This window comes from Hyaena hyaena, unplaced genomic scaffold (genome assembly GCF_003009895.1).
Source record: "Hyaena hyaena isolate Hyena2069 unplaced genomic scaffold, ASM300989v1 scaffold_100, whole genome shotgun sequence".
Taxonomy (NCBI): domain Eukaryota; kingdom Metazoa; phylum Chordata; class Mammalia; order Carnivora; family Hyaenidae; genus Hyaena; species Hyaena hyaena.
In genome coordinates this window covers 1,553,353-1,569,174 of record NW_024080732.1, presented here as the reverse complement: position 1 = coordinate 1,569,174, position 15,822 = coordinate 1,553,353, and the positions used below count along the sequence as shown (strand labels likewise).

General features: G+C 43.8%; 1 protein-coding gene across 2 annotated transcripts in view; it reads right to left on the bottom strand.

Annotated features, from left to right (window-relative positions):
• HGSNAT (heparan-alpha-glucosaminide N-acetyltransferase) overlaps nt 1-4,604 on the bottom strand; it is a 44,637-nt gene extending 40,033 nt beyond the window's left edge. The window contains exon 1 of one of the 2 annotated variants that reach the window (XM_039235639.1): nt 4,385-4,604. In XM_039235639.1, coding sequence (XP_039091570.1) covers nt 4,385-4,604 — 220 coding nt within the window. The remainder of the gene's footprint in view (nt 1-4,384) is intronic. The other variant, XM_039235641.1, reaches the window with a different exon arrangement.
• Between the last annotated feature and the right edge of the window lie 11,218 nt (nt 4,605-15,822).

Below are 15,822 nucleotides of genomic sequence, written 5' to 3'. Positions count from 1 at the left end.
CCTAAAATTGTTCTTGATAGTAGGACAGCCCTTAGTTATAGTTTAGCCAAGAAAAGAGTTGTCTGTACTGTGACCAAAACCACCTGCTGCACCTGAATTGAAAGTTGAAACTCAATTACATAAGATCACTGAGCAAGTGACTTGGCTTACAAAGGTGACTCCTTCAATAGGGTCTTTTCTTTGACTTACTTGATTTTGATATCAACTGGTTTGGGTCTTGGGGACCCATGTGGCTCTGAAATGCACTCCAGACACTGGGAATTACCCTGCTTATATGATAATCAGTTATTTCCCTGGCACATTATATTCTCTCAAAAGCTCTCAGTACATGTTTGCAGTCACTAACCACCCAGAAAATGATCTCCTTAATATAAGAACATCAGAAAAGGAGTGAAGAGAATGACCAACTTAAAGATTGTAAACCTTGAAGTTGTGGCCTATAATATCAGAGATTAAAACAAACAAAAAACTTGTCATGACCTATGGATGCCACAGAAAGTAGCAACAAAATTTCATAAAAAGCTGTAAGAACTACAAAACTGAGCGTGGCATTAGTGCCTTATACTTTGGTCACATCTCTCAGTTAAGCTGAGAGTCTGATCAAACATGGAGAGTGTTAGAAAAGAGAGAGCAAGCCCAAAATGGAGTCACTTATGCTACACCCCCACCAAGACTTAATACCTAATCTAACTGCAGCTTCACCTTCTCCCAGAAAATGACCTTTAGGCAGCCAACCTGGAATTTCCTAGTCAGCACCAGAAGCTAATCCACTGAGGGTCCCCTTCCATTACCCTTCGGAGAGCATCTGGCCTAAAATGCATTCTTTGTTAATGATTTCCTTTTTTAACGCTCTCTGCCTTTTTCTTTTTTTTAAACTTTTCTTCAGTATTCAGAGACAAAGACAAAAGCACAAGCTGGGGAGGGGCAGAGAGAGAGAGGGAGGCACAGAATCTGAAGCAGGCTCCAGGCTCTGAGCTGTCAGCACAGGGCCTGACACAGGGCTTGAACTCATGAACCACGAGACCATGACCTGAGCTGACGTTGGCCGCTTAACGGACTGACTCAGGTGCTCCTCTCTCTCTGCTTTAAAAACCTTTCCTTTCTTGCAGCTTGAGGGAGCTCCTTTCTATATGCTAGACAGCATACCGCCCAATTCATGAATTATTAAATAAACAATTTGCTCTTCACATTTACTCAGCTGAGTTTTTTTTATTTAACACCCCTTCCTTCTTGGCACTCTTCTTAGGACTTGTAACATTTCTTTACACAGCACAGATATCAAATCCTTTGTCAGACCCGTCATACATACATGTCATACTGTGTTTTCAAATACTTCTCTTTAGCTTCCCTGGTTCAGTTTTAATAGTTTTCATTTTGAATTTTATAGTCACTATCCACTGACCTTTACCTTTTTAACTGTTTTACAAATCACCATCCCTTCATACTTGGAATAATGCTTTTATTCAGATTCCTATGAGTCCTTAGTAAGGGATGGAGTAAGGTTCTTGTTCTATGCTTCAGTTTTCCATATGAATTTCAGACTCTGACAATTCTTAACTGTCATCATAAGGATGCAACTCCCAAACCATCCAATATGACATCTAAATTGAACTTAAATGCTCAGTTTCAAGAAAAAGCTGCTGGGACACCTGAGTGGTTTTAGTCAGTTGGGTGTCCGACTTCGGCTCAGGTCATGATCTCACGGTTCATGGGTTCGAGCCCTGCGTTGGACTCTGTGCTGACAGCCAGCTCAGAGCCTGGAGCCTGCTTCAGATCCTGTGTCTCGCTCTCTTCTCTGATCCTCCCCTGCTCACACTATCTCTCTCTCAGAAAGAAAAAAAAAAAACATTAAAAAAAATTTTTTGAAGAAAAAAATTAAAAAATTTTAAAGAAAAAAATTAAAAATGTTTTAAAGCTGCTGGATTGTGATACTGCTGATATAAGAAATACCAGAACAACACTCAAGAAGCATTATATACAAAAGAACAATTCTCTCCTCCTCTCCTGTCCAGTGTCTTGGTGAGGACATACACCAAATAAAGTCACCTTTCAATAGGTGCCCAAGTAACTGTGCTGTTTGTATATCAAACTTTTGTTTCTAAATATTTCATTTCTGGTTCTAGCTCTCCGCTCATGAGTATGTTAGGGGGGGAAATTCTTTTTCTTAAGTTTATTTATTTATTTTGAGAGATAGCAGAAGTGTGAGTGGGAGACAGGCAGAGAGAATCCCAAGGAGGCTCTGCACTGTCAGCACAGGGCCCGATGCAGGGGCCGAACTCACAAACCATGAGATCATGAACTGAGCCCAAGCTGGATACTTAACCCACTAAACCACCCAGGCGCCCCTGTGGGCCAAATTTTTAAAGACATATTCTATTTATTTTTTTTTTCCTTTGGAAGTAAACGAGTCCTCAAATCGTATGAAGATGGAGTTCTTGGTAGGAAGTTGTCCAACACAAACCTGGACTCCAGGTGGCACTAAAAGCCCAGCTGTCCTCTCAACACAGCGTGAAGATTCTGGAGTGGACCACCTACGAATACTAATATGTGGGGTGCCTGGGTGGCTCAGCCTATTGGGACTCTGACTTCAGCTCAGGTCACCATCCCATGGTTTGTGAGTTTGGGCCCCAAATTGGACTCTGCTTTGAGAGTGCAGAGCCTGCTTGGGATTCTCTCTGCTCCTCACACCTCAAAATCAATATATAAACTTTAAAAAAATATTAATATGTTCTCCCTCACAACATAGAATTACTATTTAAAAACCACCTTTTTCATAAAATGATTGTTACTAACTGCTGCTAACACACAAAGAAAAAGCCTTGCACAGGATCTGTCCCTGACAACTTATGAATGGCCTGATTATGTAACCTCTTAGGGTCCCTTTCCTCCATTATAAAGAAGGGGAGTAGAGAGACTTGAGGTCAGGGGTAGGGGAAGCAGGAATACAAAATGTTATCAGCTAAACTGCTTCTCCAAAATTCATTTTGTCTTTGCCCTACAAGATTTTGATTGTGGGGGAAGGGTCATCTGAACTACAGGCACTGACACCAAGACCCCCTATTCAGATACAGAAAAGGGGTTGGGTTGAGGGGGGAGACAGGCAGACCTGTCCCCAAACCCTGAGCAAATAGTGTTTGCTGCAGTTGACTGATCCCCACAATCCCTGATTCCCCTAGGGAGGCGCTGGGGACCATCATCTTCTGGGATCCTCTTCAGGGAGTCTAGGGGAGGCCCCGCACTTTGTATTTTTCACCATCCCCCCCCCCCATCAGCCCCCCAAGATAAGTTCGGACACCAGGCAAATTAGGAAAACACTAGAGGAGCTGATGCTTCTACTCCCAGCCGCACAGTAAAATCACCGCCAGCAAAAATACCCCGTCCAGCCCCTCCGGGGACTGGACCAAGGACCTGGTTCCGCTGCTTCCCAGCAAACCGCAGGACTCCCGCAAACCGCGGCGCCGACTGTCCCTTGCATCCCCAGAGCTGTAAAATCTGCCTAACGGCGCGGCGCTCGAGACTGGGCTTCGAGTTTGGACACCCAGCCCCTGCAGTCAACACGTCAACACCCTCCCCGCGCCGCCGCTATCTGAGTTTTTCCTCTGGGTCGGACATTTACTCGGGAGTTTAACCCCAGAGCGGCGGGCGCTCTTCGCCGTCCGGCTGCGGACCCGGGCTGCCGCGCTCCGGGGCCCCGCAACTCCCGCGGCCCGCGCCTGCCTTCCCACCGCGCAGGCCACCCGCCACGTCCTCCGTCCTCCTCAGGAAACGGACTTCACGTGCGCACAAGTCCCTGCAAACCGTAGGCGAGATGAGGGCTGGATGTCGGATACACCCCGCTTCTTGGCCAGTCCGTCTCTTCTGTAGCTTTGCATTTGGGGAGTAACAGGTCTCCCACTCTTAGGCATTTTACTATTTAGACAAGAGTCGCCTGGAGACCTCGGCGCCCCGCAGCCTCGGGCGTGTCTGCGGAGCGCAGGGCTGCTCAGCTCCGCGGCTCTCCCCGCGGCCTGCGGCCACTCCCGCGTGTTTCCCTTTAGGGTGGGCTCTCTTTGGGCGCTGAGGTTGGCCCCCCCCCAACAACACACACACTGCGCTAGTCCCCCAGGCCCGAGAGGCTGACCCGCGCGTGCCTGCGACAGCGACCAAACGCCGCTACACCGAGAGAATCCCGGCCCGGGGACGCTCACTACAACGCAAAGGAAACAAAAACTAGTTCCGGAGACTTGCTTTTTCCAAGCGTTCGCCCGCGGCGCTGCGCGGGCCGGGAGGGGACAGTCGCGCGGTCCGCAGCCAGCCGCGCCCCCAGCGGAACCCGCGGCGGGAGGGGGCGCGGCGGCGCGGGGTCTGCGGAGCCGCCCGGGCCGGAGCCGCGGCGCGCACTCACCTCGCGGCGGGGCGGCCTCGGCACCGCGCTCCGGGGAGTCTCCAGGGGCCAGCAGCGCGGCGCTCAGCACGGACGCGGCCAGCAGCAGCGCGGCCAGCGCCCGGCCCGCGCCCCGCGCCCCGTCCATGCCGCCCGCCGCCGCCTCGGCCGCCGCTCCGCCGCCGCCGCCGCGCTCCCGGACCTTGCGCTCCTCCGCGGCGCACGGCCGCGCGCCCGTCATCGCCTCCCTCCCGGCTGCCGTCACCGCCTGAGTCACCCGCGGGGGCGGGGGCAAAGCCGAGCTGGGGGCGGGGCCGCCCGTGCGGGAGGGTCCGGGGGCCGGGCCTGGCGTCGGGCCCGGCCCCTAGGGGCGGGGGCTGGGGGACGCGTGCGCGGGGAAGGAACCGATATTCGCTCCCAATGCGCTGCGCTCCTTGTCCTGGGGGGCGAGACCTCCTGCAGGCCTCGAGCCACTGCTCCCCAGGCTCTGGCCACTCCCCTGAGCGACGTTCTGCTCAGTTCCGGGGTCCAGTCAGTCACCATACAAACGGGTGTTAGCGTCCGCTGCTCACAGTTCTGGAAATGCCATGGTCAGCAAGACGGGCAGAGTCCCAGCCCCCAAGGCGTTCACCCTCCAGGAGAGATGCGCATTCGAAACCACTCCGTGGTACCACCACTTTGAAGAGCTCTTCGTCAGTGTCGGGTACAAAGTTAGAGGCGCGCAGGCACGATGACTCCGCGGTTGCACTCCCAGCAATTTGCCCGGAGAGACTGTCGTACGTATAAGGGGACAGGTACAATAATGCTTGTAGCAGAGTGGTTTGAAATTGCAAAAATCTGTAAACACTCTACATGTCGATCAGTGGACAAAATGGGCAACTTGTATAATATATACAGCTGTAGAAATGATCTAGAGTTACATGTATCAACGTGGATGAATCCCATAAGGCCGAGGAGAAAAATTCAAGTTGCAGACATACCTTCGTAATAACTTATATGTAAAGTATAAAGCCAGGGGAAAAAAATACTACGTGTTCTTTAGGTGTATTTGCATAAATTATAAAAGTATAGAGACACATGGAAAGATAAACACTAAATTCAAGTAATGGTTAGGAGTAGGGAGGGAGCAAAATGTTAGCACGACGGGCTTCAGCGGGCAATATTTTATTGCTCAACTAGGGTGACAGGCATAGGGGTGCTCCCTATATTATTTTTTATACTTCTCTGTATGTCTGAATTATGGACGATTTTTAAAGCTACAATACAGTATGACGAGTGCTATGTTGGTAGAAGAACAGGATGCTAAGATAGCATTCGACAGAAGCATCTAACCTAGTCTGGGAAGACTCCCAGGAGGACTGACATTTAAACTGTGTTTGAGGGATGTTAGCCAGGACAAGGGAGGAAGAATGTTCCTAACAGAAGGAACAGCTTTTGCCAAGGCTCAGAGAAACGAGGGCCCAGTGGAAGAACTGAAATAAGCCCAGTGTGACTGAAGCAGAATTCTGTGACAGAGCTAGACAACAGTTGAGTTTGGCCTTCTTCCTTAGGACAGTAGCAAGCTGTTGATGAATTTTAAGGTGGAGAATAACTTCCAGGAAAATAATGGTCACGAGGTCTCCCAAAGGTCAGGGACATTTTTTTTCTCAGAGAAAACAAGACTCTATGCCTGAATGTCAGGAAAAAGTTCTTCGTTTTTTGACCACTGTTCAAAATCTTGAGAGTCAAGGGACAGTGGTGTCTAAGCAGGCTGGCAAGACCGTTGCCGACAAGTTGTCTACTGTCCAGCAGCTGCTTCTGGTTGCCACAGAACCAGAATGGGCCGCAGGGGCCATTGGGTAGATGTGCCCTTCTCTCTTCTTCCCTTGAGGGCTGCTCTTTCAGGTCTGTGCTAGTCCCCCATGCCCAGGAGAGTCCGGAGTTCCTGTCGCTGTGCCTGGCTGTCTACCTGGAACACCCACCAGACACCTACCTCGTGGTTCCCTCCCTCACTTCATTCAGGTCTCAGCTCAGCTGTTCTGTTTTCAAGGAGGCCTTCGCCATTAAAGCTAAACCATTCTCCGGCCCTCTGTGTCACTGTATCTGCTTTGTGTTCTGTGTTGTGCTCGTCTCTACCTCACATTGTAACGTGGATGTGTTTATCTGTTTCTCTGGCGCTAGAATGTAAGCTCCATAAAGGTAAAGAGTTTGTCCCGAGGCTAAGAACTTTCTCTGTTAGGCTATAATGAACAGCCCCCAATTCTCTTGGCTAATCTCAACAAAAGTTAATTTCTTGCTCACACTTATGTCCAATGCTTCACCTCAACAAGAGTCTCTACCATTACTGCAGCAGTGGGAAGATAATGTAGCAAATGCTCTTAAACTCCTTTGCAGAAGAAATGCCTGTGATTTGCCTTCACAGTTTACTGTCCAAAGCACGTCATATGGCTACATGCAATGAACGTGTGCAGAAAACAAAACAAACAAAACTCTCTCAAAATAAATTAGAAACTTTTAAAAATAAATAAATAAAAGAATCATTACTGTTAAGATGCCAATTCTCCCCAAACTGATCAATCACAATAAAAATTCCAGCAGAGTTGTGTTTTTGTTTTTGTTTTGTATGTGTATAGAATTTGACAAATGATTCCAAAATTTATAGGGAAATGCATAGGACCTAGAATCGCCAAAATTATTTTGAAAACAAATTTGTAGGAATTACATTATCTGATTTCAAGTTATAAAACTATAGCAATCAAGATAGTGTGCTTTTGGCATAAGGATAATATAGATCGAAGAATAGGATAGAGAGCCTAGAAATAAACATAAAAATGGGTTTTCACCATGGTACCAAAGGAATTTAATAGGGGAAAGGATATTCTTTTCAACAAATGATGCCACAATTAAATGGTTCACATGGGGAAAAAATGAACCTTGACCACTACCTCATACCATATACCGAAACAAACAACAGCACACTCACACACACACACACACAACAGATTAAAGACCTAAATGTAAAATCTGAAACTATAAAGCTTCTGGGAAAAAATGTGAGAAAATATTTATGACCTTGGATTAGGCAAGAATTTATTTTTCTTTCCTATCCCTCCAACCCCACTCCCGTATAGTGTTTATTAAAAGACAAACCAGTTAGGTGTTGGGTGAAAGATTTCTTAAATAGTACATAAACCATTTTTTTTTAAATTAAAGAAATTACCAAAAAAAAGACAAAGACACTGTTAAGAAAAAGAAAAGAAAAGCCACTGACTGTAAGAAAAGATTTGGAAAATATATTTGATAACAGGCTCTTAATTCCAATTACAATTCAGTAATAAGCAAAGACTATTTAAAAATGGGCAGGGGAGGGGCGCCTGGGTGGCTTAGTCGGTTAAGCGTCCGACTTTCACTTAGGTCATGATCTCACGGCTCGTGGGTTCGAGCCCCGCGTCGGGCTCTGTGCTGACTGCCAGCTCAGAGCCTGGAGCCTGTTTCAGTCTGTGACTCCCTCTCTCTCTGACCCTCCCCTGCTCACGCTGTCTCTCTCTCTCTTAGAAATAAATAAAAATATTTAAAAAAAAAATAAAAAAAATAAAAAAAAATAAAAATGGGCAGGGGTGCCTGGGTGGGTTCAGTTGGTTAAACGTTCAACTCTTGATTTTGGCTCAGGTTATGATCTCATTGTCATGGGTGAGCCCAATATCAGACTCTGTGCTGATGGTGTGGAGCCTACCTGGGATTCTGTCTCTCCTTCTTTCTGTCCCTCCCTGGCTTGTGCTCGCTCTTTCTCTCTCTCTCCTTCTCTCTCTCTCTCTTTCATAATAAATAAACCTAAACAAATTAAAAATGGGCAAAAGATTTAAACTCTCCATCAAAGAGGGTATGTGAACAGCCAATAAACATATGAAAATGTGCTTAGCATTATTTGTGTTCAGGGAAATGAAAATTAAAACTACCATGAAATACTACCTCAAACTCACTAGAATAGCTAAAATTAAATGGGCTGGTAATAATAAAAAGGTTGGCAAATATGTGGAGCAATGGATTGCTTAATGGAATCCATTGCTAATGGAAATGTAAAATGGTACAACTGCTTTAGAAAACAGCTTCTTGTAAAGTTTCTTATAAAGTTAAACATATACTTACATGTGACCACTCCTAGATATTTACCCATGACAAATATGTAAATACATAAAGTCTACACAAAGACTTATATTTGAATGTTATAACAGTTTTATTCATGATACCCTAAACTGGAAATAATCCCATGTCCATCAGCAGATGAATGGATGAATAGATTGTGGTATATACAAACAATGGACTACTACTAACCAATAAAAAGGGATAAGCTATTAATACATACAACATGAATGGATCTCAAGAACATTACACTTAATGAAAAAAGAGACATAAGAAAATATATATTGGAGTGCCTGGCTGGTTCAGTCAGTAGAACATATAACTCTTGCTCTCGGGGTTGTTGAGTTCAAGTCCCATGTTGAGTATAGAGATTACTTTAATATAAAATCTTGGGGCGCCTGAGGGGCTCAGTCAGTTAAGCGGCTGATTTCAGCTCAGGTCATGATCTCACAGTTCATCAGTTTGAGCTCTGCTTCCGGCTCTGCGCTGACAGCTCCAAGCCTGGAGCCTGCTTCAGATTCTGTGTCTCCCATTCTTTCTCTGCGCGTCCTGTGCTCATGTTCTGTTTCTCAAAAATAATAAATGTTAAAAAAAATTTTTTTTAGGGGTGCCTGGGTGGCTCAGTCGGTTAAGTGTCTGACTTCGACTCGGGTCATGATCTCACGGTGCGTGAGTTCAAGCCCCGCGTCGGGCTCTGTGCTGACAGCTCAAAGCCTGGAGCCTGCTTCGAATTCTGTGTCTCCCTCTCTCTCTGTGCCTCCTCCACTCCTGCTCTGTCTTTCTCAAATATAAATAAACATTAAAAAATTAAAAAAAAATTTTTTTTAATAAAAATAAAATCTTAAAAAAAAGTATATACTATACTATATGGTTCCATTTATATGAAACTTTGGAAAAGAAATTCTAATCTTTCAAGGAAGAAAGCAGAGAGTTCTATCATGGGGCAGTGGGGGAAAGACTGAACATGATGGGACATAGGAAATTCCAGGGGACAGAAATGTTTTGTATTTCATCTGTAGGGGTGGTGGCATGAGTACACAAATGTATCAGACTCACTGAGATGTACAAAATGGTTGCATTTGATTGTAAATAAATTAGATTTCTACCTTGGGAAATCAAATGGATGGTATGCCATTCATAGATGTAAGAAACATTGAAGAGGATTTGGAGGAAGAAAGTTATTTGGGAAATGTTGAGTTTGAGATGCTCTTCTTTGGAGAAATGTCTATCTATTCAAGTCTCATTTTTAAATTGGATGGCTGTATTATTTTCAGCTATAGGGGTTCTTTATATGTACTGGGTTAACCTTATCAGATATATGATTTGCAAATAAAATTGATATGAAGGTCAGGAGAGTATTTGGAAAAAATCAGTACAGAGATGGCAAGTGAATCATGTAAGAAGATGAGATCACCCAAATAATGTGTATAGGGCTGAGAATAGAACATTCAGGAACACTTGGGATGGGCAGATACTAAGAAAAAGAGTCAGAGTGGTAGGAAGAAATCCAGGAGGGTATGGTATCACAAAAGTCAAGAGGTATGTCAAGAAGGAAAGGACTAGGGGCACCTGGGTAGCTCAGTCAGTTAAGCATCCAACTTTGGCTCAGCTCATGATCTCACAGTTTGTGGGTTCGAGTCCCATGTCAGGCTCTGTGCTGACAGCTAGCTCAGAGCCTGGAGCCTGTTTTGGATTCTGTGTCTCCCTCTCTCTCTGACCCTCCCCTGCTCATGCTGTCTCTCTCTCAGAAATAAATAAAACAATAAAAAAAAAAAGAAGAAGAAGGAAAGGACTAAAAATTAACTACTCAGTTTAGCTACCAGGTCATTAGTGACGTGGTGATAGCAGTTTCTGGACAGTCATAGCAGCAAAGATCAGACTGCAGGGAGTGGAGGAGTTAAAGGAATTTATAGCATAGACATTTCAATAAAATGGTAGTGGGACAACTAAATAGTCCTGGTATTTAGTGCAAAAGAATGAAGTTGGACCTTTACTTTACACCATATAAAAATGGACCAAGGATTAGAGCAAAAATTATAAAACTTTTAGAAGAAAACACAGGGATAAGTCTTTATGAATTTGGATTTGATAATGGATTCTTAGTCACCAAGAGCATGGGCAACAAAAGAAAAATATAGATAAATTGGACTTCATCAAAATTTAAAGCTTTGTGGGGTGCCTGGGTGGCTCAGTCGGTTAAGCGTCCTACTTCGGCTCAAGTCACGATCTCACAGTTCGTGGGTTTGAGCCCTGCATGGGGCTCTGTGTTGACTACTAGCTCAGAGCCTGGAGCCTGTTTCAGATTCTGTATCTCCCTCTCTCTCTGACCCTCCCCTGTTTACGCTGTATCTCTCTCTCTCTCTTTCTCTCAGAAATAAATAAAACATTAAAAAAAAAGTTTTTTTAATTTAAAGCTTTGAGGGGTGCCTGGGTAGCTCATGCAGTTGAACATCCAGCTCTTAATTTTGGCTCAGATCGTGATCCCAGGTTGTGGGATCAAGCCCAGCATCAGGCTCCACACTAAGCATGGAGCCTGCTTAAGATTTTCTCTCTCTCTCCCTCTGCTCCTCTCCCCCACACTCCCATTCGAAAAAAAATTTTTTTTAAATTTAAAGCTTTTATGCTTCAAAAGACACTTTCAAGAAATACAAGACAACCCATCAAATGTGAGACAATATTTGCAAATACTGTAAGGGACTTGTATACAAAATATATAAAGAACCACAACTCAACAACTGCTACCACCATCACCACCACCAAACAACCTGACTTTAAAATAGGAAAAGGAAAAAAAATGGGGCAAAGGGTCTGAATAGATATTTCTCCAAGAAAGATATACAAAAAGACAGTAAGTACATGAAAAAAATGCTCAACATCATTAGTCATCAGGAAAATGCAAATCAAAGCCCCAATGAGCCCTATTCATGGGTGGGAAGGCAATATTATTAAGATGTCAATGCTACCCAAGGCCATCTACAGATTCAATGCAATATCTATAAAAAATCCCAATGGCTTTTTTTGCAGCAATGGAAAAGGCCATCTAAAACTTAGATGGAATCATAGGGATTCCAAATAGCCAGAATAATCTTGGGAGTTGGAGGGAAGAATAAAATTGGAGGTCTCACATTTCTGTATTTCAAAACTACAAAGCTATAGTACTGGCATGAAGACAGAGATACAGATCGAGCAAATGGAATAGACACCCCAGAAATTAACTCACATATATGATCAAATAATTGTCAACATGGGAAATAACAAGGTTTTCAATAAATGATGTTGGGAAAATGGATAGTTACATGCAAAAAAACTAGAAGTTGGACCCGAACTTACACTGTATAAAAAAGGTTAACTCAAAATGGATCCAGGACTTAAATGTAAGAGCTAAAACTATAAAATTCTTAGAAGAAAAGACAGGGGAATAGCTTCATGACATTAAACTTAGCAACGATTTCTTAGATGTGACACCCAAGAGCAAAAACAACAAATAGATCAACTGGACTTCATCAAAATTTAAAACTTTTGTATATCAAAGGACATAATCAACAGTGAAGAGACATCAATTAGATGGGAGAAAATATTCTCAAGTTCCACATATAAGTGAGAACATATGGTATCTGTTTGTCTCTGATGGACTTATTTCACTTATCATAATACCCTCTAGTTCCATCCACATGGATGCAAATGGCAGGATTTCATTCTTTCTCGTTGCCAAATAGTATTCCATTTTATATATAAACCATGTCTTCTTTATCCATTCATCAGTTAATGGATATTTAGGCTCTTTCTATAATTTGGCTATTGTTGAAAGCGCAGGCAATTCAATTTTAAAACAGTCTAGGAACTTGAATAGGCATTTCTTGAATAGGCATTTCTCCAAAGAAGATAAACAAATGGTCAATAAGTACATGAAAAGATGTTCAACATCACTAATCATTAGGGAAATGCAAATGAAAACCATGAGACACCTCTTCATATCCATTAATGGTTATTAAATACAACAACAGGGTGCCTGGGTGGCTCAGTCTGTTAAGTGTCTGACTTTGGCTCAGGTTATGGTCTCGTGATTCTTGAGTTCAAGCCTTGCACCGAGCTCTGAGCTGAAAGCATAGAACCTTGAGCCTGCCTCAGATTCTGTGTATCTCTCTTTCTGCCCCTCCCCTGCTCGTGCTCTGTCTCTCAAAAATAAACATTAAAAAAATAAAAATAAAAACAACAACAAGGAAACCCAGAAAATAATAAGTGCTGACAAATACGTGGAGAAATTGTAACCCTTGTGTATATTGCTGGTGGGAATGTAAGAAGGAATAGCTCTATGGAAAACAGTATGGCAGCTCCTAAAAAAAAGAAAAACTAAGCATAGAATTATCATATGATCCAGAATTCCAGGTATATATCTGGAATAAATAAAAGCAGGGACTCAAAACAATGATCTGTATGCTCACGTTTATAATAGCAATATGTTGGTGTAGGGATTCATGGGGGTGGAGAGGTGGGTGATGAATGGGGAGTCCGTGATCAGTGTGTAAAGAGTTTCAATCGAGGAAGATGAAAAAGTTCTCAAGACGGGTGGTGGTGATGGTTGAACAACAATGTGAATATACTTGATTCAACAAAACTACATATTTAAAAACCATTAAAATGCTAAATTTGATGTATACTTTGCTACAAAAAGCAGGGAAGTGAATTATCCTGGAAGAAATCTATTATCATTTCTACCTGGCAAATAAGAAATGAGGATGTGTGAGACAATTTTAACGGTTAAAGACATTCAAATTCCAAGTTTCAGAGGCCTCATCTAAAAATATGTTAAACTAAGCCACCAACCCACCCAAAAGAAAATCCACAAGGAGATCAACATCATGCCCATTAGGATGGCTAGAATCAAAAAGTCAGCTGAACTGTGCAGTTTTTGACAGGCACCAGGGCCTTCTCAAAGGTAAAAATGAGTACTGTACCTCACCCATGTGAAATACTACAGCCAATCACATGGAATTAGGAATGAAGGAACCAAATTTTCTTTCCAGAGGAGGTAATTCTATGTAGACAACTCTGTCTCTGCCAGAGCCTAAGGTATAAATAAAAACATTAAACTTGGATGCAGTACTCTTGCTGACTTATTAGAGTTTTCATTGCAAACTACATTGTAGAGCTCCAAGGAATCTAAGTTATTTCCTTCATTCTGTTTGTCCTCACAAAATATTACAAAGGGGGTAGAGAAGCAAAATTTCACATTTAAGTTACCTTTAAATGATCAAAACTCATGGGAGAATAGGGATTACTGAGGGAGGGAGGGAGGGGGAGAGAGAGAGAGAGAGAGAGAGAGAGAGAGAGAGGCAGCGTGAGCAGGGCACGGTCAGAGAGGGAGATACAGAATCATCTGAAACGGGCTCCAGGCTCTGAGCTAGCTGCTAGCACAGAGCCCGACACGGGGCTCGAAGTCACGAACCATGAGATCATGACCTGAACCGAAGTTGGATGCTCAATGGACTGAGCCACCCAAGCGCCCCAGGATTCTGCAGCTCTTTGGGTACTGAATTATGTCTGAGCACAAGCTAATGACTGAACCTTGACAGCAAGGCTCTGTTTGGCATCTGGCACTGGCATTATAAGGTATCAGAGAGAACTTAGAAGAGGCACAGTGGAGGAAATGGCTCCCAGTGTGGGGCTTGAACTCACAACCTTGAGATCAAAGAGTCACATGTCCTCCCAATTGAGCCAACAAGATGCCCCTTTCTTTTTAGAAATCAGTTAGTCTGAGGTCACATATTGAGTCAGAGACAGAGGTGGGATTAGAACTCAGGTCTTCTGGCCATAGCACTTCCCCAACACTATGCTGTTTATTTTAGCTCTACTGTCAATATTTCAAAACAAATTTGTTTAAATGGATAGTTTTGCTCCAACACAAAGTCCAAAAGCTAAGAAAACCCCCAAACAAGAATTGCATCATGAACAGGGTAATACCAAACCAACAGTGTGGAACTGTGGGTAGATAACCACCTACAGCAAGTGGAGAGAGTCATAAAGGGGACACAGCCTTGTCAGAGAGGTGGGGTTCTTTTTCCTCAGCTTTATTGAGATAGAATTCACATACCATAAAATTCTTTCATTTTGTACAATTCAATGTTACTTAGTATATTCAGTTAGGTGACCATTACTATATAATTTCAAAACATTTTCATCACCCCCAAAAGAAACTCTGTACCCAATAGCAAGTATTCCCCATTCTTCATCCCGACCCCCCGTCCGCCCCGGCAACCACGAATCTACTTTCTATTTGTACGCATGTATCTGCTCTGGACATTTCATGCAACATGTGGTCTCTTGTGACTGGCTTCTTTCAATTAGAATGTTTCCAAGGTTCATCCATGTTGGAACACATATCAGTAAATACTTCATTCCTTTTTATGGCCAAATAATATCCTATTGTAAGGTATCATAATCTTTTTTGTTGTTGTTGTTGCTTTATTTATTTTTGAAAGAGAGAGAGAGAGAGTGACAGAGAGGGACAGAGAGAGAGGGAGAAAGAATCCCAAGTGTGCTCTGCGCTGTCGGTACAGAGCCCAATGCGGGGCCCAAACTCAAACTGAGAGCATGACCTGAGCTGAAATCAAAAGTCAGACGCTTACCTGACTGAGCCACCCAGGCCCCCGGTATCATCTTTATCCATTCGCCAGTTGATGAACATTTGGGTTATTTCCATCTTTTGTCTATTATGAACGTTGCCATGAATGTTCATGTACAAGATTTTTTGTAGACGTGTTTTCAATTGTCTTGGGTAATTGTCTTGAGTGGAATTGCTGGGTCAGGGCAACTCTATTGTTAAGTTTTTGAGGAACTGCCCGACTGTTTTGCAGACAGCTGCACCACATGACATTTCTACCAGCAATGTACGAGTGTTCTAATTCTCCACATCCTCATCGACACTTGTTACTGTCCACCCTCTCGATCACAGCCATCCTAGTTGGTTGTGGCAGTCTTCATAACAAAAGGGACAGTTAAAATCTTCTAGGTCTGCATATACTCTGATCAGGCACAGGACCCACTGAGCCCCACGGGCGGTAGAACAGGACACAATACTGACGGTACTGCCCTACCCTCCTGCTGTGGTGCCCTCCCCAACAGTTAAGGGCAGAGGTTCTCAAAATGTAGGCCCAAGACCAGCAGCACCAGCATCACCTCTGAACCAGTTAGAAATGCAGAGTCTCAGACTCTGCCCCAGACCTCCTGAGTCAGAGACTCTAGGGTGAGATCCAGCTTCCTGTGATTCTAGTGATTCTGACGCCTGCTCAAGTTCAAGGGCAAGCAGCATCTGCTAGGGGCATCTTTGTCCCTCAATGTCA